General features: G+C 39.2%; 2 protein-coding genes and 1 non-coding gene across 8 annotated transcripts in view; 1 reads left to right on the top strand and 2 right to left on the bottom strand.

The window, feature by feature from the left end:
- The window catches only part of LOC145485001 (katanin p80 WD40 repeat-containing subunit B1-like), a 332,677-nt gene that overhangs the window by 128,819 nt on the left and 181,665 nt on the right, over positions 1-22,193 (top strand). The gene's annotated exons all lie outside the window — the stretch shown is intronic.
- The window catches only part of LOC145485043 (pleckstrin homology domain-containing family A member 2-like), a 124,700-nt gene that overhangs the window by 6,605 nt on the left and 95,902 nt on the right, over positions 1-22,193 (bottom strand). For 4 of the 6 annotated variants that reach the window (XM_081463689.1, XM_081463693.1, XM_081463691.1 and 1 more), the window contains one exon: positions 5,069-5,207. In XM_081463689.1, coding sequence (XP_081319815.1) covers positions 5,069-5,207 — 139 coding nt within the window. Of the gene's footprint in view, positions 1-1,989; positions 2,063-3,587; positions 5,208-22,193 lie in introns of all 6 variants that reach the window. The other 2 variants (XM_081463690.1, XR_014049131.1) reach the window with 2 other exon arrangements.
- On the bottom strand, positions 3,865-3,938 carry Trnag-acc (transfer RNA glycine (anticodon ACC)). Its single transcript has one exon. It is a non-coding gene; the product is annotated as a tRNA-Gly (tRNA).

The raw sequence follows: 22,193 nt of genomic DNA, 5'->3' as shown, positions 1-22,193 counted from the left end.
ATTGATTTATTGAAATTAATTAATTAAACAAACATTAAAGTTTGCACCTTATTGTGTTAGTGCTTAGTGCCTTACCGAGCAGTAGCCCCCTAAACCATCCCAATAGTGCACTCTGCACTAAAAATGAAATAGGTTCAATTACTAGCCACCGTTCAAGAAAGGATCCCGCATGCACTTGTAGACCCGACTCGCATACTTGGGAGATCAGTAGAAAACAAATGAGAGTGTTTCTTTTATCATTATTATTTCTTCGAGTGCTCCCTAAAGAATACTTTGACAGCTAAGAATGGTGACATTTCGTCATCAATACCCTAAGTGAGACCAGATCAGCAGAATCCTTGATTTGTACCTGAAAAGACAAACATCCCCAACCTTTTCATACAGGAGTCCCCCCTGCCACAATTGAAGTACCCTCACAAGAACTGTCAAACACAGCTAAACTGTCTTCTTCAGTGACTGCTACCCTAGATTTAACCGAAATGCGCTGCAAAAACTACTATAAAATCCTCAATGCAAACTGTATCACCGAACCGACTGGTATTAAAAACTGAAAAAACTATTTCCCTGATTATTTCACAGATTGGGGGAAAAAAATTTGTTTATATATAAATCCACAAAGGATAATAAATTAAGACAATTCTCGTTCAGGATACTGTACAGAATAATAATGACCAAAAAGGAGCTCTTCAAATTCAGACTAGTTGAGAATGAAGCGCGCACTTCTTTGTCTCCGACCAGACTCTATAGAACATACATTTCAATGGAAAATGTATGTAGCAGAACAGGGGTCAATTCAATAAAGAAACTACACTTGTAGTTTTAACGTGTAATTTACACGTGTAAAGTCCGGCTTGTAAATACAAGAATTCGATAAAAGTATTTTCTACACTGGAATTTACACGTGTATCGTGAGTCAGGATACAAGTGTAAATTACAATAGTAGCCTTACAATTGTAAAATTTGATTGAATGCATGTGTATTTTTACAAATGCAAATGTTTATATCTCTGCTGCCCTTTCAAAATCTGCGAGCCTATTTAAAATTCTTTGAAATTCCCTTGGAAATTCGATGTCAAAAAGCCGTCTTTCTTCAAAATTCCTAGGTTGGCCGATAATGTGACGTCTCACGACCTTGTTGAGTTCCTCTTCACTAAAAGATGACATGTTTTGACGCTCCAATATCTGTTTCACAAGTCGTACGCAATGTTTACAAGGACATGCAACTCGTATTTTGCACTTGTGATTAACAAGTTGGACTCTTGTAAAAGTTTCATTAAGTTTGATTCTTACCATCTTTTACACGTAGCGCTACACCTGTAATTACAAGTCGGACACTTGTAACCTGGACTTATTAGAATCAATTAAAATAGTTGATTGCATCATTCGATTTATCACTTCACATATTATCAGGGCAGGAAAAAAATTGAAATTCACTTGCCCAGTGGGCTAGTAAATTTCAATTTTCACTTGCCCGCACTAAAACGCTACTTGCCAAGGACAAAGTGAACAAAGTGTGCTTGGATTCCAGACTAATCCATGTTTTCAACTCAGTGGTTAACTAATCTTGCAGCCTTAAGTTTTGAAATAGCTTTTGGCTGGAAATTATCATTAATCAAGCTGACATTTTCATTCAGACTCACAAGATTACTGAGGCTGATTTCAATTGCCCACCGGGCCACTGAAGTTCTATTTTCACTTGCCCAAGAGCAAAATTTACTTTTCCCCGGCAATCTGACCTGAGTGTTTTTCTGCCCTGATTATGTCATAAATGTATGTAAAAAATGAACTGTAACTATGTTTTATAGTTTGTGAATAAAAATGTTGCCAGAAACTGTTATAAGAGTATGACACAAGTATGAGAAATTTCAGAGCATAAACAAAGTTTCATATAATCTGGAAAAATAATATATACCTTAAAATTTTGTGAACCATGGCAATTAAATGACCTCATATGTAAACTTTCTCACCTCTTTTAAAAATACACACTTACTCAGATATGGCTTCTTGTTTTTCACTGTCCTTTCGCCAAACAACCAATATGGTCATTTTGGCTAAAACGAGATCTAGTTTTTGGAAAGCAAAAAAAAGAAGTAGAACTCAATCTGTCCACTGAGAAACAGATATTTGTCCCGATAATTATAGTTATCATGAAGTTGCCATAAAATGTACCATAGGGCACATTTCAATTCACGATTACTTTTTACTTTTGGAAATCAGTTTAGATAAAAACTCTCAATAAGCTCCCCTAATAATGCCTACAAATTGAGGGTCTTTCAACATTAACAACTAATTCTTGGTGCTTCATGAACACACTGTAGAGTGAGAGACAACTAAGTTAGTAAACCTTTATTTTTTCAGGGTAACTCTGTCAGCTCAATCAATAATACTGCTATCAATAGAGGCCCGACCAAAAATAAAAATTTATAAGCCTTATACATGCTTAACAATAAAACCACTAAGATTAAAGCTAAAATTTCGTATATATGTAAGTAAAAAATCGAATTTACATACCGGACATTTGATTGGCTGGATTTGAAAATGTTGGAATCTATTGTTTCAGTTCTGCCACCTGATTGATTTTCATTGTCTGGGTGCCCTGCTATCAGTAAACACACTGTAAATTCTGACCCCCACTCAATCAAATTCACAAGACATAGATGGAAAAGTTTGTAACTGAGCTCTGCCTACTTGCTGTTTCAAAAAGTACACACTCAGTTTTAGACTTATTTAGGAAAAGGCTCTTGTCTCTAGCCAGTTCTCAATCACTTCAAAATCACAACAAAGCAGTTTCTTAATTTCCTGCACATCTCTTCTTGAATAGAAAAGAACAGTGTCGTCAGTGTAAACGAGTAGGAAGATCATTTATAAGCAAGATGAAGAGCAAGGGACCAAGTATCAAGTACTGCCGACGTAATAAAGCTGGCTCCAGACAGTTCATTCTCAAAAACTTTAAACTTAATTCTCAATGAATGTATTTTTTTTAAATCACCAAAGAGTTAGTGCAAGAGAATATATGAAAGTTCATATATTTGAACTGTGGAGAATGATTTGAAGATATGATTGATCATCGTAGCAGCTCTGTAGCAGCTCCTACACTCTGGAACGCTCTTCTGTCTGACATCAAGAACAGCTCCTCAGTGTCCCTTTTTAAACATAAACTAAAAAGGTTCCTTTTTAAGAAAGCATTTTTATAACTTTTTAGCGACATTTTTTTATTTTTACTTTATTTGTCTTAAGTGTTTTTAATATTTCTCCCTGTAAAGCGCTTTTGAACTTTTAGGATATTGGCGCTATATAAATATTTTATTATTATTATTATTATTATTATTATTATTATTATTATTATTATTATCGCAGTTATGCACACAACTAAAGCAGTTGTGAAATTAAAGCCAGAAAAAAATTCGGGCCTGAACGGGATTCGGACCCATGACCTCTGGCATAACAGTACAGTGCTCTACCAACTGAGCTATCAAGCCAACTGGGAGCTGGCCACTTTGTGAGTTCGTAATATACCCGTAGAAAGTGAAGAATGCAAGAGAATATATGAAAGTTCATGTAGTAGTATTAGTAGTATACTTTATTTACCCTCGGATTGTAGAGTAGCTTTAACAGCTAATGTCTCCGAGCATTTCAACAGCACAATGGGCAAAGACCAGACCACAACACCGGGAACTTCGTGCCCTGCTCTTTACGACGAGTGTGTAGGTTCTTTAACGTCCCCTACTGACCATAACACTGAAGATGCAGGAGATGGGGCGTATGGTGTATCGTCCTTATCCGAGAAGACTAGAATATCTAACCATTTGCAGATGTCATTGCAAAGGCATCATGTTCTCCTCAGTTATTTTAAGACCCTGAGTGTTGGTCCGGTCTGGGGCTCGAACCCAAGACCTCCCGCACGGTAGTCCGACGCTCTACCAACTGAGCTAACCGGTCGGCGAAATATTCATATATTTGAGCTGCAGAGAATGATATGAAGATATGACTGATCATCGCAGTTATGCACACAACTTAAGCAGTTGTGAAATTAAAGCCTGGAAAAAATTCAGGCCTGAACGGGAATTGAACCCATGACCTCTGCGATACCGGTGCAGTGCTCTACCAACTGAGCTATCTAGTCAAATGGGGGTTGGTCACTTTGCAAGTTCGTAATGTACCTGTAATTTCACAACTGCTTAAGTTGTGTGCATAACTGTGATGACCAATCTTAATAAATGTTAGTATTGAAAGTGACGCTAATATTGTAAGTAGAGTCAGTATTGTAAGTAGTGCTAGTGATATAAGCAATTTTAATATTGTATGTTAAGTTAGTAATTTAAATTGTCTTCCAATTAAAAAAGAAAAAAATTCTCAAGGCTGACTTGCTGAGTATGATTTCTTAGACAGCTCCGTTCCAGAAATTCCAACTGCTTCAAGCCTTGAGACGATTATCTTGTGATCCGCGGTGTCAAAAATGTTCCATAGCTTAGTAAAAGCCATGCCAGTCCTTGGTCCATTCCATGTATTGTACAGTGTGTAAAGGATATTGATGCTGACTCGGTGGAGTGATTTTTCCAAAAGCTGCACTCATAAGGGCTTAATATTTGATATCTACTGAGAAACTGATACAGTTGGCAATGCACAGCTCTTTCAAATATCTTTAAAGCAACCCACAGAACAGAGATTGGACGATAGCTATCCATTTCACTGCTTTTACCTTTTTTAAACACTGGCGTTACCTTGGTGCACTTCTATTCATCAGGAACAACTCCAATCGCGAGGGAGGTGTTGATGATTTTAGTCAGTGGCTTAGGTATAAAAGCAGCAGAATTCATTTATTTATCCTTGAGTAGCCACTGAGGGATATTGTTCAGGCCACTAGAATTGTTGTACTTTAAATTATTTAGTTCTGATCGTGAGAAATTTTAATGCCCCTTAGAAATGGCTCTGATTGGTTGACAAATCGTTTCCCTTAATATTTGGGGTCTTCACTCTCCATCCTTAAGCAAAGCAATCTTCGTGTGGTTAAGAACCAGGAAGTCGATATTGCTTATAATTATGGGATACTGCTTCATTTAAGTTCTTACCAGGTAAACTAGGATCATGAAGGGGGGCTCCAGGGTCGTACAGATTAGGGTAAATATGAGGCAGTGGTCCATTATATGGTCCCTGTCTAGGGTCAAATACAGTTTGGGGAGGTGCTGTGGGTTCCACTGCCTGAGCAACCTGAAATTTTCAAAACGTAAAACAGTTATTTCCTATGATTAAATATACGTGCTGTGGCTGGATAGTTTCCAGCTCTTTCCATCACTTATGCTTTGATGGATTAATACTCTTAATACTCTAATCACTCTTTGTCATATCATCATACAATAAGGGTATCACACAAATGCTCAATCATTGGCTAACAAGTTGTGGTCATCCTGTTTATATAACAGGTAACCATGACAACAATACAACCTGTTAGAACAACCCTTGACTTTAGCTTTTAAGGTGTCCCCTTTTATTATCAAATTTCTACCTTATTGCCGGTGGCCTGTATCAAATCAATTATTTCACTTTCTTCCAAGTATTATGTATTATGGCCTTGCATATTATGTTGATAAACTATGATGGTTATCAACAAAATCATTTCCCCTAATACCCTAAATAAAAGTAGTCTTCCCATGGTTAAAAACCAGAAAGTCGATATTGCTTATGAGAGTGACGTATAGCACCAGAGAAGTTGATCTCAATGGGATTACACTCGCAGATCTGGAATTTGAGCTGAAACAGTCATGCTCTGATTTCAATGGCTTTTTCATTTTTAAGCGATGACATATTGTGTGACGTCATCGCTTTATGCTGGCGTGCGTGCATTCCTTTGGATAGTGATTTTGCATAGTTTCGTTGCGCTTATGTCCGTGCGCTTATGTCGCGCACGTTTTATCCCCCTGTAGAAGCGAAATGCACTCTAAGAGTTCCTTTACTGCTTTCCTTTGCTGTTTGTAGGTTCAGCAGAGTGCTTTTAATTGCAGCTTTTACAAGATTGAGGGGTGGATTTTTGTTTATACAGTATCAGATAAATTGGCATTCACGAGCAAACTCAAAATAAGAACATATCCTCCATACATACAAGTTATTATCTTTAAAGATAATAAGGTGTTGATTTCAGAGAGGGGAACTTTTCAGCAGAGTGCTTTTTATTTTAGTTTTTAATCTTTCTTTTGCGTTGGTACATTTCGCTGACCCCCTAGCACATGGACTAACAAGATGGACCAGGTACATGAACTACTTGAATGTAAACTCCTAAAATTTCTAACTCAAAAGTTTAAGAATCAGTTTGTCTGCTTATGTTCCAATCTTCTAGGAACAATTTTTAAACATCATCGCTTCTGCATGCATTGCGTGCCATTTATTCTAGAGGTAATTATTCAGGATCCACATTTAATTTCGCCTCTCTCACCCAACAATCAAAAGGAACAGGTTGATTTCTTGATGGATGTTAAAAATCTTTTACAGGTGCATTTTTCATTACAGCAAGCAATGCTTCACATGGCAAAATGGCTCTTCAGAATTTCAAAGATGACTGGAGTTTTGGCTTGTTAGCAATAATTTGCCGCACTCTGTCAAGAAAATTGAGATAGGTCGTTCCCTCAGAAGTGATCATTCATCAGTTTCACTTTCACAGAGGAACAAAGACATGGTCCCTCTGTTTGGAAACTTAAGGCTAGCCTTTTAGACAATCCCAAATATGTGCAGATTATCAACAATGAGAATACTATAAATTGGCTTGATGAGTTTCAAGTATTTTCAGACTAAAGGGTAGTATAATGGGACTAAATCCAAATCTAGAATATGCCAAGTCCTAATCACAACTAGCTAAAGAAAGGGACATTTACTTTCAGGAAAATGAGAAGAGGATCTTAAAAAACCTGAAGAACTGTGATCAGGATTCAACAAATGGAAATATCAAGGACAGAGAAGAGTTAAAACAAGAGGATGAGGCAATGTATGATTACACATCACACAAGGGTCAATGATAAGATATCGTGCTCACTGCTATGAGCAGGGCGAGAAGATAACAAATACTTCATAAACTTGGAAAAGGAGAAAAGTGTCATAAGAAACCTGAATATAAATACAACTCCCAGATCATTAATTTTTACCTCAGACCCTAAATGGATGATGAAGGAAATTAGAATTTGATCTAGACTTTTATTCAGAGAGTTAGATGCTGAGATAGCTGGAGCATTTTTAAATAGTGTGGATATCCTAAAATTAAACCAGGGTCTTAAAACATCCTTCCTGGAAAGGTCTTTTAAACTGTGGACAAGACCTACAATGCTTTCATGAATTTGCAAGACACTGTCCACTATCATTCACCCAGATAAACATGCCTACATTAAGAATAGATTGATTTTAGACGCTCTATGAATCATTGATGAAGTTATGCAGTACACTGATTTGAATAAGATTTCTAGCTTTTAGTTGCCATTGATTTTGAAAGGTTTCTGACTCTGTGAATCTGGAATTTTTAATGAAAGCACTAGAAGCTTTCAACTTCAGCCTAACCTTATTCAAATTGATCAAGACCTACTACCAGTATTTTATAAAAAATGTATTCATTTTGCATTATTTTATTGTACAGAGAGGCAATGTCGGAGACCTGCTCTCTCCTTACCTGTTTATTCTCTTTCTAGAGGTCCTGCCAACATCTGTGCGAAATAATACAGAAATAAAAGGAATAGAGGTCGATGACAAAGAAATTAAACTTACTTAAGTTTTGCAGATGATTTAACTATGTTTTTGAGGGACATAAATTAATGCTGGAATTAACTTAATCTTTTTGGCAGTTGCTCTGACCTCAAACCTATGTTGCAAAAAGTGACATCTTACAACTGGGTCCATCACAGGGTGATGCCAACATACACAGCATTCTTAAGATTCCTTAAGGCCTGGTTCAAACGTCAAACTTTTCATGAGCCGAACCTAATAGCCCCAATTAAGTACATGACGAGATCGACGTTTGAATCAATTAAGTTCGACTCATGTTATTTGGGTCGACCCGAGAATAAAATTCAACATGGACAGTAGGTCAGTTCGACTACGGAGCAACTCCGATTCAAGCATCGAACTTTTCATGTACCGAACCTGATGCATACATTACAAATATATTAAATAAATTAATTTTTACCCAGTGTTCTGCATGTTTCCCATTTGTCATGCGTACACAGCTTGTTTTGATCTTTTGGAACAAAATGGCGGGAAGAGCGGGAAGATATGTGTTCCTCGTGCTTCGAGAGCACAAAATATACTCACTTGATGTGCATAAACCACTTCTGCTTGCCCTGTTCTGTATTTGAAAGCGACAAGAGTGTAGCGGGTTGGAGAGCAGGCAGTCTGGTGGCATACTGCGAGTCATGTTTTTGAGAGAAAATGACAACATAAATGAATCTTGAAGAAACCAACGACAGGAACGAATCGAACTGGACGAGACTCGTCACAGTTGAACTGTGATGTTCCTTTGGGAATAAGCAATAATAGAAGGCAAACCAAATTTAAAAATCGTCTTTGGTTGTCAAAGGCTAACTGCATCTGGAGTCGCTTTCTTTGACTTGTGCTACCCTCCTTGATCGCACTTACAAGAAAAGCAAGCTCTTCATTTCCACAATTCGTCTTTCCCACACTGTTTCTGCCACTTTGGTCAGCAATAACCGCCGTTTGCATTAGTGTCTCTTTTATCTTTGCAATTAAGTTTGACTAAATAAGGTTCGACGTTTGAATCAACTGCCGAACTTAATTATTTGGGTCGACCCAAATTGGTATTAGGTTGGGCACATGTAAAGTTCGACGTTTGAACCAGGCCTAACTGTCAGAATAGCCAAAAATATTAGGGATCTACAAATGGCTTTAAGAAACTTAAAATCAAATCTGTGAAGATAATTATTGTTGGCTCAATGGAAAAGGCAAACCTCACCACCCTGGGGAATCTTTTGGTCTCTCATCATCTTAAAATTCATATATAACTTAACCAAAACCACTTATTCGAAAAAGTTGTAAATGAAATGTAACCAAAAAAATGTTAAATGTTGGTAATAATTATTAACAAAATTTGGAAGGGAGGGGAAGGGAGAGGTTAAAAATGACTCACTTGTAAGCTGTCATTGAAGCTTAAAGAATTGAATTTTTTCTTTTAAAAGATATGCTGCTGATGAAGGCCATTCTTGAAAGCATATACTAGATTCCTGTTTGTAAGCTTTCAATATCATTCCCTGTTTCTATAAGAAATGCCTTAAGTCTTGGGCTTCCTTGTTGCAGTAGGAGAACAAAACCCTAGATGGGGAGTTAAGATAGCTAATAAATTTGAAAAAAATAAATTCATCTGCATTCAGAACAAATCATTTTTATCACCCAAATTTGATAAAGATGAGAATTTCAATAATTAACGATATGTTAGCAGAGTCAAGGAACTTTGTGGGATTTAATGGGTTGAAGTAGAGAGAGCTAACAACTGCTAATTACCTTTTGGAATTATTGACTCCCTCCCTGGTGAGTAGCACATGTTAGTTAAGGTACCTCATTAGTGGGTGTACATGAGCATGTGCGCATACACAACATTGAGACATTTCCTTCAACCTTAAAGCCCAACAGCAAAATAAATGCTCGTTTTCTCTTTAACAAGCATGATGACCTATCAATTATTTGTTATTACATAATTTTGGTTTACAATTTATCACCTTTGAGTTAAAAATTCTTAAAAAAATTGCTCCATATGCTCCAGACCTTCTACTTGGCAAGTTTTTTTTAATAAGAGTTTTTTTTAATTAAAAATTTCACTTCCAGCTAGCGCAAAATGTAATGTAAACTGAGAAAATAATGCGTGTGATTAGGTACAAATGGGGTAAAATTGGCCCTTCGTATCTGTATCTGAATATCTCTTTTGCAAGTATATATGGTGACCTATCTTTTTAATTGTTATTTTTGCAACAGTGCTTGGTAGGGAATATTCAGAGAAAGTTTCAAAAAATCATTTAGCAATTTTTATTTCTGAGGAATCACATTTTGTCAGTGAAACCAGTAAGAAACTTGCACTCGGATCCAATTTTTGTCAAACTGAATGATAATACTGCTGTAGGAATTAAAGCTTTAACTACACTGTAGTAAAAAATTTACAAACATCTTCTGACTATGAGAACAATAGAACCAACAAGCAATGTCAAATTTGCAGGTCTTATTCCTGACAAAACCTTAGACTGGGTAGCTATTTATCAAATTCCATTTGACTCAACCATCAATACTGCGATCAGAGTGTTTCAATTCAAGATACTGCAAAGAGTTTTATTTTGCTAATTCAGCACTTTTCAGGGTGTTATGAACTGTGCTACTTTTGCTGCGTGATTTATGAACATGAACACGAACAGTCTGTGATTTACGAAGAATGCGTGACTTTGAATAATGCGTGATTATTGAAATAGGCGTGATTATTTTTCTATGTTTCTCTGTGGTCTTAAATAGTTTAGTGATTGTGGTTTCCTGTATATGACAGCTCATGAATAGTTCGTTTCAGGACTAGAATTTAAGGTTTCAATTTCAGTTGTGATCAGCATCGGTATTGCGCACATTCAATTGCATTCAAGCTTCGTCGTATTAGTTCTCCCAAGCCACAGAGATCCACTCTTCAGAATCTACTAATCAATAAAGATTAAAGAAATCTCTGGTGGCTTGATACATTTGTCACCTTCTGCACCAAAATTTCTGAAGAACAACAAGCCTTGTCCAAGTAGAAGAGCTGACCTATAGGCAACAAGGAGGTATCCGTCTTTGGTAATTAGGAACAAACAAGTCAAGGAACTATGTCCGATGGTAAAGATGTTATTACATCCTGTCATGCCACTGGAACCTCGGAAGGCACTAAGTCAAGTTCAGTGGGAACAGAGGACCCTTCCTTAATGCTGAAAAATAAGAGAAAGCAACTCAGAGGTAAAGTCATGTGTACAATAAATAGGGTCTGAAAATTTATTACAGATTAGGACCAAACCAAACAACGTATAGAAAAGGAACTCAAGGAGTTGCGAAAGGATTTTCAATTGGTCCATGATGTACACGCCAAACTTTATGGCAATGTAGACCTCAGCTAAGTCCCAAAGTTAGACAAGTGGGAAAATTTGCTCACTGACAATGTCTTTGGTATTGAAGTTGAGACATACTTCAAAACACTGGGAGGCCCAAGTGCTAGTGGTCAACAGCAAGTCAGTGTTCCCACCCCCAGCTTTGTTCAGCAACAAACACCTGGTTTAATCGCACAAGGGAGCGAAAGTTCGGAGCCAAGCACATCTCACGGAGCTGGCGAGAATTTCCAGGATAGCGTGAGCGGTCAACAACAAGTCATTGTTCCCTGCATTGTTCAACAACAAGCGCCTTCCACCGCACAAGGGAGCAGCAATTTGGAGGAACATGATCCACCACCACCTGTAGATGGCCACATAGATTTGGAAGCAAGTTCCTCTCCCAAAGTTGATAACAATTCACAGCAAAATGAATCGTCTGCTAATAATGCGTTTTCAGAACAAAGCTCGTTGGGACAACCCAAAACAGAAAGCGGCTCAGAAAGTATCAGTTCCTCCTGCCAACCTAACGTCATGCGATCTGGAGTTATTCAATCTCCTAAAATAGCATGCCCCGTCGATGCATGGATAAGTGATCTGGTGGAATTTGAAGAAACACGTCTTTCATTTGCCGTCTGCGAAATGTCTATCGTAGATGTGTTATACGAGCTGAAAGCAAGCAGGATATTCTAACTATAAAGCTGGTCCCATTCAATGGAAGTCCACTACAATATGTGGAATTCATTGAATAGTTTAGAATCCACATCCACAACAAGCCACAATTGAAAGATGACACGCGAATGGTGCAATTAAGAATACATGTCACCGGCGACGCAGAACACACGATATCTGGTCTTGGTTCACAAGGAGTCATGTATACCACTGCGTTGAAAACGCTAAAGGAAAACTTTGGCCAGGCAAGCGTCATTGCTAGAGCATTCAACAGAAAAATCACGGAAAGAAAAATTCAGCCCGATGACAGACAGGCCCTTCCTGAGTTTTCCCTTGACATGATCGATTGCTTAACAATGCTTTGCCAAATCAATTACTTCGCCAACGTTAACGCCAATGACAATCTCCAAAAGATGTCAGATGTCTGCCAGATCATCTAATTGAAAAGTGGAAGAATGTGGCCACAAACATCAGAGAAAAGAATGAAATCCCTCTACTGGAACACATTAGCAATTTGGTGAGGAAATGTGTAAAGGTGGAATTTGATCCCGATTTCGGTGATGTTCTTACGATGGACACTTCAAGAAATGCCAGCTTTCAAAGAGACGATAGAAGAGGAATTCATTCAAATACAAAGGCCCCACGAAAACCCCCAAAATGCTACATTTGTCAGGCAGAGCACTGAGTCCATGACTGCCCCACTATGGCTGATAGTTTGCCAGAAGATAGAATACAACATGCTCAGAACCACTGCCTTTGCTTTTCATGTTTAGTGAGAGGCCATCTGACGAGGGAATGCAGGTCCAGGAAAAAATGCAACAAGAATGGCTGCACCCAAATTCATCACCCCTTGCTCCATACAGGCCCTACCACTAACAGCGGAGTGGCATCAATCCTTGATAAAGGAAGTATCAAGCCAGTGGTTTGAGTCCAATTTAAGGTAGCGAATGGAAAAGTCCAGGAAGGAAATGTTCTCGTGGATAGTGGGCAGGCACAACCATGATACAAAAGGACTTTGCTAAAGCTTTAGGCCTTCAGGGAAGAAGCGAGCAAATTGACCTAACAGTTGTTGGAGGCAAGAGAGTTCAACAGAAGGCAAGTAGGCAATTGAAATTCTGGATCTCCCCCTGGACAAAGAAGAAGAATTCACCGTTGAAGCCCATGAAATCGAGAAGACCATCTTAAATGTTCCTGCCCTTGATAGATCATGGCTGAAGTCTTTCTCGAACCTACATGAATTGTAAAGATTCTAGAGGTTGCCTTTACTCAAATCTTAAACAACTACAGGGGTAGCGTGGTGCGAGATATTCGAACTCCACTTGGCAGATTCAACTGATTTAATGACAGATCAAGTCCATAGATCTACAGTTCACAATACGTAGCGACTGAAAAAATAGGGAAAACCAGTAGATCGCTAGTAGTGGTAGCAGATACAAATAGGAGTAGTAGTCGTACAAGTAGATGTAGTAGGTTCGAACTGAAAAGCGATAGTTAAGAATACGTCCTACCTAGATAAGGCATAAAATACAAATCTAACAGGATAGAAAAATCATAATAAAACTAACAAGATCACAGCATGAAACAAATAGACGTGACAATTGATACTTGAAACTAATAAAACTGAGACGATAACAACTCTTGTTGTAACAAACGAAAATATCAACGGCTATCGCGCAAAATAGCTGAATATAGCGTGAAAGAATCACAATTTGGTAATCATATGACAATTGGAATAATAAAGCAACTTGACAATAAGCCTTAGCGATAGAAGAGCTGTGAAAGCGATTTCAACAAAACCTAGATAAACTAAATGAAACCTTTTCATGACAAAGAAAAGACTAACAATTCACGACTTAGCAAATAACTACAACAATAAGAACTCACGCACTTTGGTTGACGACTCACACCAAAAGGTAGCAAAGAGACAGCGAAATACACTTGAAATAGCGGTAACTTGGATCCTCTGATCGTAGCACGGTAGTGGTGTAACTTCACTAACAATCTCTGACTAAAAGAAGTTGCGCGTCATCTTATATTGCCTATGCTACGTGAAAAGACTAGGGCATTGTGAGAAACGTGGTGCCCACAATAAAGACAACTTCCTAGTGGCAAAATTTCTAGAACTATTACATACGTGTGAAAATCACAATTTTATGAAAGCTCTGATTTTGAAATCACGTACTTGGCTTGAATAATAACTGATAATAAATCAGTAGGAAGTTGCAAAGGAAGTTGATAAATGATCGGCATTTCAAAACTAACACAGACCCTACCACTAACAGCAGAGTAGCATCAATCCTTGATAAAGGAAGTATCATGCCAGTGGTTCGAGTCCAATTTAAGGTAGCGAATGGAAAAGTCCAGGAAGGAAATGTTCTCATGGATAGTGGGCAGGCACAACCGTGATACGAAAGGACTTTGCTAAAGCTCTAGGCCTTTAGGGAAGAAGCGAGCAAATTTACCCAACAGTTGTTGGAGGCGAGAGAGTTCAACAGAAGGCAAGTAGGTGATTGAAATTCTGGATCTCCCCTGGACAAAGAAAAAGAATTCACCGTTGAAGCCCATGAAATCGACAAGACCATCTTGAATGTTCCTACCCTTGAAAGACCATGGCTGAAGTCTTTCTCGAACCTACATGATGTCGAATTTCCTCATAAGGCTGGACCTATTGACTCGATCCCAGGAGTTCAGTATAGCCATCTTCATGCTGAAGAAGAGGTGCATCAAGGTCTGTTGTTCCAGCCAGTGGGGAAGCGGACACGCTTAGGATGGCACATGATTGGCTCAGACAGCTCTAAAGGAACCACCCAGACTTGTTCCATTAGCTTTGTTCAGAAACTGAACATGGAAAGATTCTATGACTTTGAGACTTTGGGAGTACAGGCACGTGACTGTTCACGTCCTAAGATGGTAATGTCCACAGAAGATCAAATGGCTATGGATTTATTTGAAGCCTCCTGTACTAAAGAGAATCGTTATGTCATAGGCCTATCATGGAAGAAGGATCCTCACCTACTACCAAACAACTATCTGCTAGCAGAGCGACAGCTCAAATCTTTGGAACGAAGCTTGTCTAAGAATGAAGGAAAGGCAAAGATGTGCAACTGCACAATTGAGGAGTATATAGAAAACGGCTGGGCTCACCCACTAACAGAAGAAGAATCGCAGCCCGATGTCAAACCTCTCCATTAACTGCCACGTCATGGTGTTACCAACCAGACAAACCAAGCACTCCACTTAGAGTTGTCTTTGACCCCACTTCCCAATATCAGGGAGCCTCTCTGAATTTGTTCCTCTGCAAAGGAACTTGCCTCATTGGAAATTTGCTGGGCATCCTGCTGCATTTCCATGAAGACCTTGTTGGTTTTGCTGTATGTAACTACAGATCCTCCTATCGGAGAGAGACACTCACGTTCCTTGATTCCTGTGGCAAAATCTCCAAACCAAGAAACAGCCCACAAAGTACCTCCTTTCGCGAGTGACAAACCGTCGCCCGACATAGCCAGTTATGCCATGCTGAAGATCGTGAAAGAAAATGAGAGTGAGTACCCCGATGCTGCCATAATTTTGCACTGTGATCGTTATATGGACGATCTGATTCACTTGCGTCCCACCCCACAGTTAGCAGCAAGCCAAATGACAGTGCTTGATAAGGCTCTTGCCCAGAGAAGTTTTAAGATAAAAGAATGGTACTGTTCTTCCCAGCTAGAAAGAAACGAAAAGCGAGACAGTAATCCACTCAAGCCAGCCACCCCAAAGGACAGAGTTGGAAAAGCAACACCCAGCCAAGGTAGTCCCACCAGCGACAGATATCAACTTGGATGGAGAATAGGCAGATTAAGACCTTGGGAGTTCGCTGGAACCCTCAAACAGATACCGTGAATTTTGCTGTGAAGGATCTTTAAATTACTGGAGCGTTCACCAAGTGATCAGTCCTATCGAAGATCTCTCAGATTTATGATCCACCCGGACTGGCTTCAGCAGTTACAATCAAGGCAAGAGTTGCCTTGCAGGATATCTGGCGGTCAAAGCAGTTCAACTGGGATGATCCTTTACCAGAGGAGATCAAAGACCTGTGGCGTAATTTGTTTGAAGATATAGAGAAGCTAAAGGGCGTGAAATTTCCAAGATGTCTTAAACCAAGTATTACAAGTGGACCATCTCAATTGCATGTCTTTGCAGACGCCAGCATCAATGCTTATGGAGCTGTTGCACACCTGCTGTGGCCCACACCAGATGTTTCTGAAGTTCGCTTGATTTCAGCCACAGCAAGAGTAGCCCCCCTTCATCAAAGTACAATTCTGCATCTGGAATTGATGGCAGCTCTAATGGCGTCAAGGCTCGCCAAAACAATTTATGAAGAATTCAAAGAGAAACCCGAGTCTGTGGAATTATGGTCTGATTCAAAGGTAGTTCTCCATTGGCTTCGCTCAGACTCCTGCCTTATGAAAACATTTGTAGGCGTTCGTGTCACAGAGATCCAATCCACCTGGAATGAAGAGCATTGGAGATACGTTCCGATCGACCTTAACCCAGCAGATGACCTCAGCAGAGGACTTCCCACTGAGGAACTCAATGGCCGATGGATGAAAGGTCCCACTTTCCTGAGGATACCCAGGGAAGAATGGCCCGCAGAGAAACTAGATACCCCCATGGCAAATGACCCCAGGATGAAGAATGCAAAAACACCAACCGGTCGGAGCCATTGTCCAGAACCAAGATATTTTAAAGCAAGTACCTTCTCCAGCTGGCAATGACTGCTCAGAGTTACTGCCCACTGCATGCATTTCCTGTCTAATGCAAAGAAAAAGGCAAAAAGAAAAAGTACGCAAGGGACCTCTGGTCCCAGAAGAGATGAATCAAGCAGAGTGTTACTGGATAATGTCAGCACAGAGGGATCTGGAAGATTGGCAAAATCGCTTTAGCGATTTGGCACCATCTGTTAAAGGTGTGGTGAGAGTAGGATGAAGGCTAAGACATGCACCCCTTACCTATGAAGAGATCCACACCATGCTTTTGTCAGCAAGCCATCCCATATCCAAGCTGATTATGCAAGAAGTACACACTCAAGTTGAGCATGGTGGACCTGACAGAACCCTGTCAGAAAGTTGCCGCAAGTTCTGGATAACTCATGGGCAAAACCTTGCTTAGGGCACAGTCAAAGATTGTACAATATGCAGAAAGCTTCGCCAGCCACCACATAGTACCCTGATGGCTGATTTGCCCCCCAAGAGGTTGAAACCATTTTCTCCTCCTTTCTCTGTGACTGGTGTTGATCTTTTTGGTCCCTTCAACTTGAAAACTGGACAAAAGAGAACAAAGAAAGCCTGGGGAGCACTGTTTACCTGTGCAACTGTTCGTGCCATTCATCTGGAGATTGTAGAAGATCTGTCCACTCAGTCATTCATGCATGCCCTGCGGTGTTTTGCAGCACACCATGGAGGGCCACACACTATGATCTCGGACAATGGCAAGTCATTTGTTGGAACCAAGAAGGAGTTGAAGAAGCTAGTACAAGAGGGAAGAAATCAAATCAAAGAATTTTCTGTTCTCCACAGAATTCACTGGATTTTCACCACACCCCTCAATCCACACCAGGGTGGAATTTATGAGTCTTATGAAGCAAACAAGGCATGCCTTGAAAGCAATCGTGGGTTCTCAGTCTCTTTCCTGGAACGAAATGTCTCCAATTTTTGCAGAAGTTGAATGCCTCATCAATAGTAGACCACTAGGATACCCTTCCAATAATCCCAACGACCCACAGCTGTTGTCTCCAAACCACATTATCCTTGGTCGAGCAACAGCAACAGGAGAGAGCATGCACGGGGCTAGCGTGAGGACGCACACTTTGTGAGGGAGCAATATCGTCCCCAAAAAATCGAGTCATTCTCTGGTTACTTCTATAAAAACTACTATATGCCAGATAAAGGCAAGACCAAAGGAAAGCACAAGAGAGGAGAATGTGGCTCTGTCGAAGAAGACCAACAAGGATCCAAACATGCGAACATGGCGGATGCCGAGCTTCAAATAACATCTAAGGTTAATAATGACGAAGCGTTGTCTGGCGCCAACGAGGAAGAAACTGCATCAAAGGCTAGCGCCGAGGAGACTAATCATTTAGAACTAAAGGAAATGCTGGTTGACATTCAGATTACGGTCTCCAATATTCTTCATGAAAACAAAAAACTTGCCAACGAGGTCACTGAGCTGCGGAACGCCTTCTTACAACAGAAAGGTGAGCTTACCAACGTTAAAACAGCCTTGGCCAAGTCTCAGAAACAACAAGACGATTTGGAAATTCAGCTAGCCGCAGCGAGAAAAAAAATCAACGACCAAGAAGCGGAAATCGCAGAATTATACGATCTCCGAGACGCACTGGAACAATATACTAGAAAAAACTCACTCGAAATCCATGGAGTCCTGGAATCCGCGTACACTTCAACCGAGGAGGTTGTCCTTAAGCTCGCCGAGGCTTTAGAGGTGGATATAAACCCAAACGACATCAAAATATCAAACAAGCTCCACAGGAAAGGTGTAAAACCAATTATTGTAAAGTTTCAAAGCCATAAAGCGAAAACAAGAATGTACAAGAGGAGAGCCGAGTTGAAACATGTCCACGTCTCTGACCTATATCCCGACTCAACCGTGGCAACTAGAGCAGAATCAGGACAAATCTACCTAAACAAGAACCTAACATCCTACAGGCAGGATATCCTTAAACAGGCGAACCAAAAGCGAAAGGATGGTTTGTTGATATCTGTATGGTCAATGGCCGGAAAAATATTTCTCAAAACTTCCCCGGATGGAAGTCCGATCAGAATCTATGAAAAAACTGACCTGGAGAATCTCTAAGGTAATCACAGTAGTATGATGCACTCTTGGACTTGTAGGTGGGGACAGGAACCAGGTGCCCGAGAGGCCAGAAGGTAAACTCTTTATTTCTTTATTAATTTACCATAATTTTCAGTTTTCTGCATGTCTAACAAGCTAACTTATGACATTACATCGTTAAACATAAGAGGATTAAGAGAGCAAAGTAAAAGGAGGAGTATTTTTCGTACCTTAAAGTTCAAAAATCAAAACTCTATTTTCTACAAGAACCATATTCTGAGGTGAACGATGAAATTATTTGGAGAAATGAATGGGGAGGTAAAATATTCTTTTCCCATGGCACCAAACACAGCAAAGGTGTTTGCATTCTGATCCATCCCTCGGTGCAGGACAAAATCGAGTATTCTTTTAGCAACAAGTTCAGAAGAATCGTGTTAATTACTATTGTTATCAACTCTTTAATGCTATCGCTCTGCAATATTTACGCCCCAAACAATCAAGGTGAACAACAAATTTTTGCAAGAACTAAATAACTGTCTTATAGACAAATCAGAACTGACTACACTGATCGTAGGTGGCGACTGGAATTGCACTTGATCAAAGAATGATAAAATTGGTGGCAAGCCCTGGAAAGCAACCAATTATAGAAATTTAGTCCTGACTACTATGGATATACTGGATCTCGTGGACATTCAAAGAGAGCGACATCCAAAATTGTGCAAGTATTCTTACGAATCTAAGGTTTTAAAAGTAACATCCAGGATAGACTTTTTTTTGGTGGCCAAAAACTTGACAGAGTGAAATCTATCCTGCTATAGTGTCTGATCATAAAGCAATTTACATATCATTGTCTTTGTCTAATGAAACACCTAGAGGATGCGGACTCTGGAAATTTAATAATTCTCTGCTGAATAATGAAGATTATGTCAACAAAATACGTAAAACATATTTTCAAACTTGCTCTTATTACTCCAAGTTAACCGACAAACGGCTTTTTTGGGAGATGCTCAAAATGGAAATTAGAGCAGCAACCATCTCTTTCAGCAAAAATTTAGCAAAATCAACAAATTGTAGGGAAATGGAAATAACACATCGACTTCAGGTGTTAGATGAATTCATTTGTAATAATTTTCATTCCCCTGCCACGGATCAGGTCTTAAACGAATTTGATGATCTCAAAACAGAACTTCACACAATATACACCAAGAAGGGAAATGCAGCAATCTTTAGATCAAAATGTAGATGGGTGGAAAAAGGTGAGCGCCCCACCAAATACTTTTTTAACTTAGAGAGAAGAAACTACAATAAAAAGACTATATCTCAACTACGGATGGAGGATGAAACGATTATTAAAAGTGAGACCCAGGTTTAGACGCTATTGAACACTACTTTAATGATTTATACACATCAGCATCTAGCGCAACACAGGAGGAATAGGATAGCTTTATTCAGGAATTGCGCCTGCCTAAGCTTTCTGATGAAGAGCGAGATGAACTCGAAGGCCTTTTAACGTACGACGAATGTAAACAGGTTTTAGAAACTTTCCAAAATGACAAGTCTCCAGGTGAGGATGGTTTTACGGTAGAATTTTATAAGTTTTTTTCCGAACTGCTAGGACATCGTCAAAAGCTTCAACAAATGAGCTTTCCATCTCCTAAAGAAGAGGCATCATTACTCTTATACCAAAGGAGGACGGCTCCCTGTTAGATTTATCAAACTGGCGACCAATAACTTTACTTAAGTTGATTGCAAGATAGCAACAAAGGCCATAGTTAGGAGAATAGAAGCTTCACTGCCAAAGCTAGTAAACTCAGACCAAACCGGGTTTATAAAAGGGCGCTATATTGGGAAAAATATCCGCCTCATAATCGATAGTATGGAATATACTAAGAGGCATAACATCCCAGGCATTCTAGTGTCTCTAGACTTCAGAAAAGCTTTTGACTCACTTGAATGGCCCTTTATAATGAGAACACTGGATGTCTTCAATTTCGGTATGAGTATTCAAAAATGGGTGAGCACCTTTACACCAACATAGAGAGTGCAGCATTAAACAATGGTTTTTTGACAAACTGGTTTCGGCCGTCTAGAGGAGCCCGTCAGGGGTGCCCACTATCCCCGTATTTGTTTATTCTTTCAGCAGAAATAATGGCCAATAAAATCCAACAAGACCTACACGTCAAAGGAATTGAAATATTAGGAAAAGAACTGAAATTGAGCCAGTATGCAGATGATACAAATCTTGTGTGTGCTGACCTGGCCTCTGTCAAAAAGGCCTTAGAAATAATCAACAACTTTGGTACGCTAGCGGGCCTTAAATTAAACCAGAAGAAAACAAAAGCGCTCTGGTTGGGAAAATTGAAAAATAATAAGGGCAATCCATTACAACTGAAATGGCTACATAACCCGGTTAAAATCTTAGGAATCCATGTTTCGTACGACGAAAAGGGAAATAACCAACATAATTTCAACCACAAGTTACAAAATTGCAAACAAATCTGGACCTATGGAGGGCATGTGACCTTACACTATTTGGGAGAGTACTAATCATAAAATCTCTGGCACTATCACAACTTGTTTACTCGCAATCAAATCTCAATGTACCTCAAGAAACAATACCAATAATCAAAATAAAACTGTTTAGATTTCTATGGAAAAACAAAAAAGGCAAAATAAAAAGAGAAGGGCTCTATCAAGATCGAGATAAAGGGGGTATACCTATGATCGATGTAGAAACTATGATAAAGGCACTGAGGTTAGCTTGGATTCCAAGACTTTTCGCACCGGGAAGAAAAAGTTGGAAAACTGTTCCAGACCATCATCTAGGAAAATACGGCGGTCTGAGATTTCTTTTAAGATGTAACTACGACACAAAATATATCGACGGTTTGCCATCATTTTATAAAGACATTTTAAAGTTTTTTAATGAATTGAAAACCTTGTATAACTATGACAGAGGACAGGATATGACCGTATTTAATAACGAAGAAATCCTGGTTGGAGGGAAGCCCATTTTCATCAGTGAATGGCTTAACAATAACATTCTTTTTATACATGACCTGTTGAATAGCAATGGCCAGTTTATGTTTTATCAAGAATTTAAAAACAAATTCGCTTGCAAAACAAACTTTCTCCAATTTTATCAAGTTGTAAGTGCGATACCAAAGCATCTAGCCACAAAAGTGAAAAACACATTACCACCAGAAAGCGAACCATACATCGAGAACAACCCCCTTTTCCAACTAGACGACTTGACAGAAATTAACTTAGTCAAAGCCAAAACTAGGGACCTCTATTGTTTAATTAACAAAAAAATTCACACGAGGTGTCAAACTGGCCCAACGAAATGGAATCAAACCATGCAGTTGGATGGGGAGACATGGAAAAAAATATTTTCCTCGCTGAAAAACATTTGTAAGGAAACAAAATTAAAAGAATTTCAATTCAAACTTATTCATAGAATTGTTGTAACAAAAAAGGAACTTTTTAGATACGGAATCAAAACGGATGATGAATGCCTCTATTGCACTGAACATGATTCAATTGATCACACATTTAATGATTGCGAATTTGTTAAGAGCTTTGTTAAAAACGTCATCGACTGGTTTAATGCTGTCAATAA

This window comes from Orbicella franksi, chromosome 4, assembly GCF_964199315.1.
Source record: "Orbicella franksi chromosome 4, jaOrbFran1.1, whole genome shotgun sequence".
Classification (NCBI taxonomy): domain Eukaryota; kingdom Metazoa; phylum Cnidaria; class Anthozoa; order Scleractinia; family Merulinidae; genus Orbicella; species Orbicella franksi.
The sequence above is the reverse complement of the archived record's forward strand: the minus strand, read 5'-3'. Positions and strand labels throughout refer to the sequence as shown.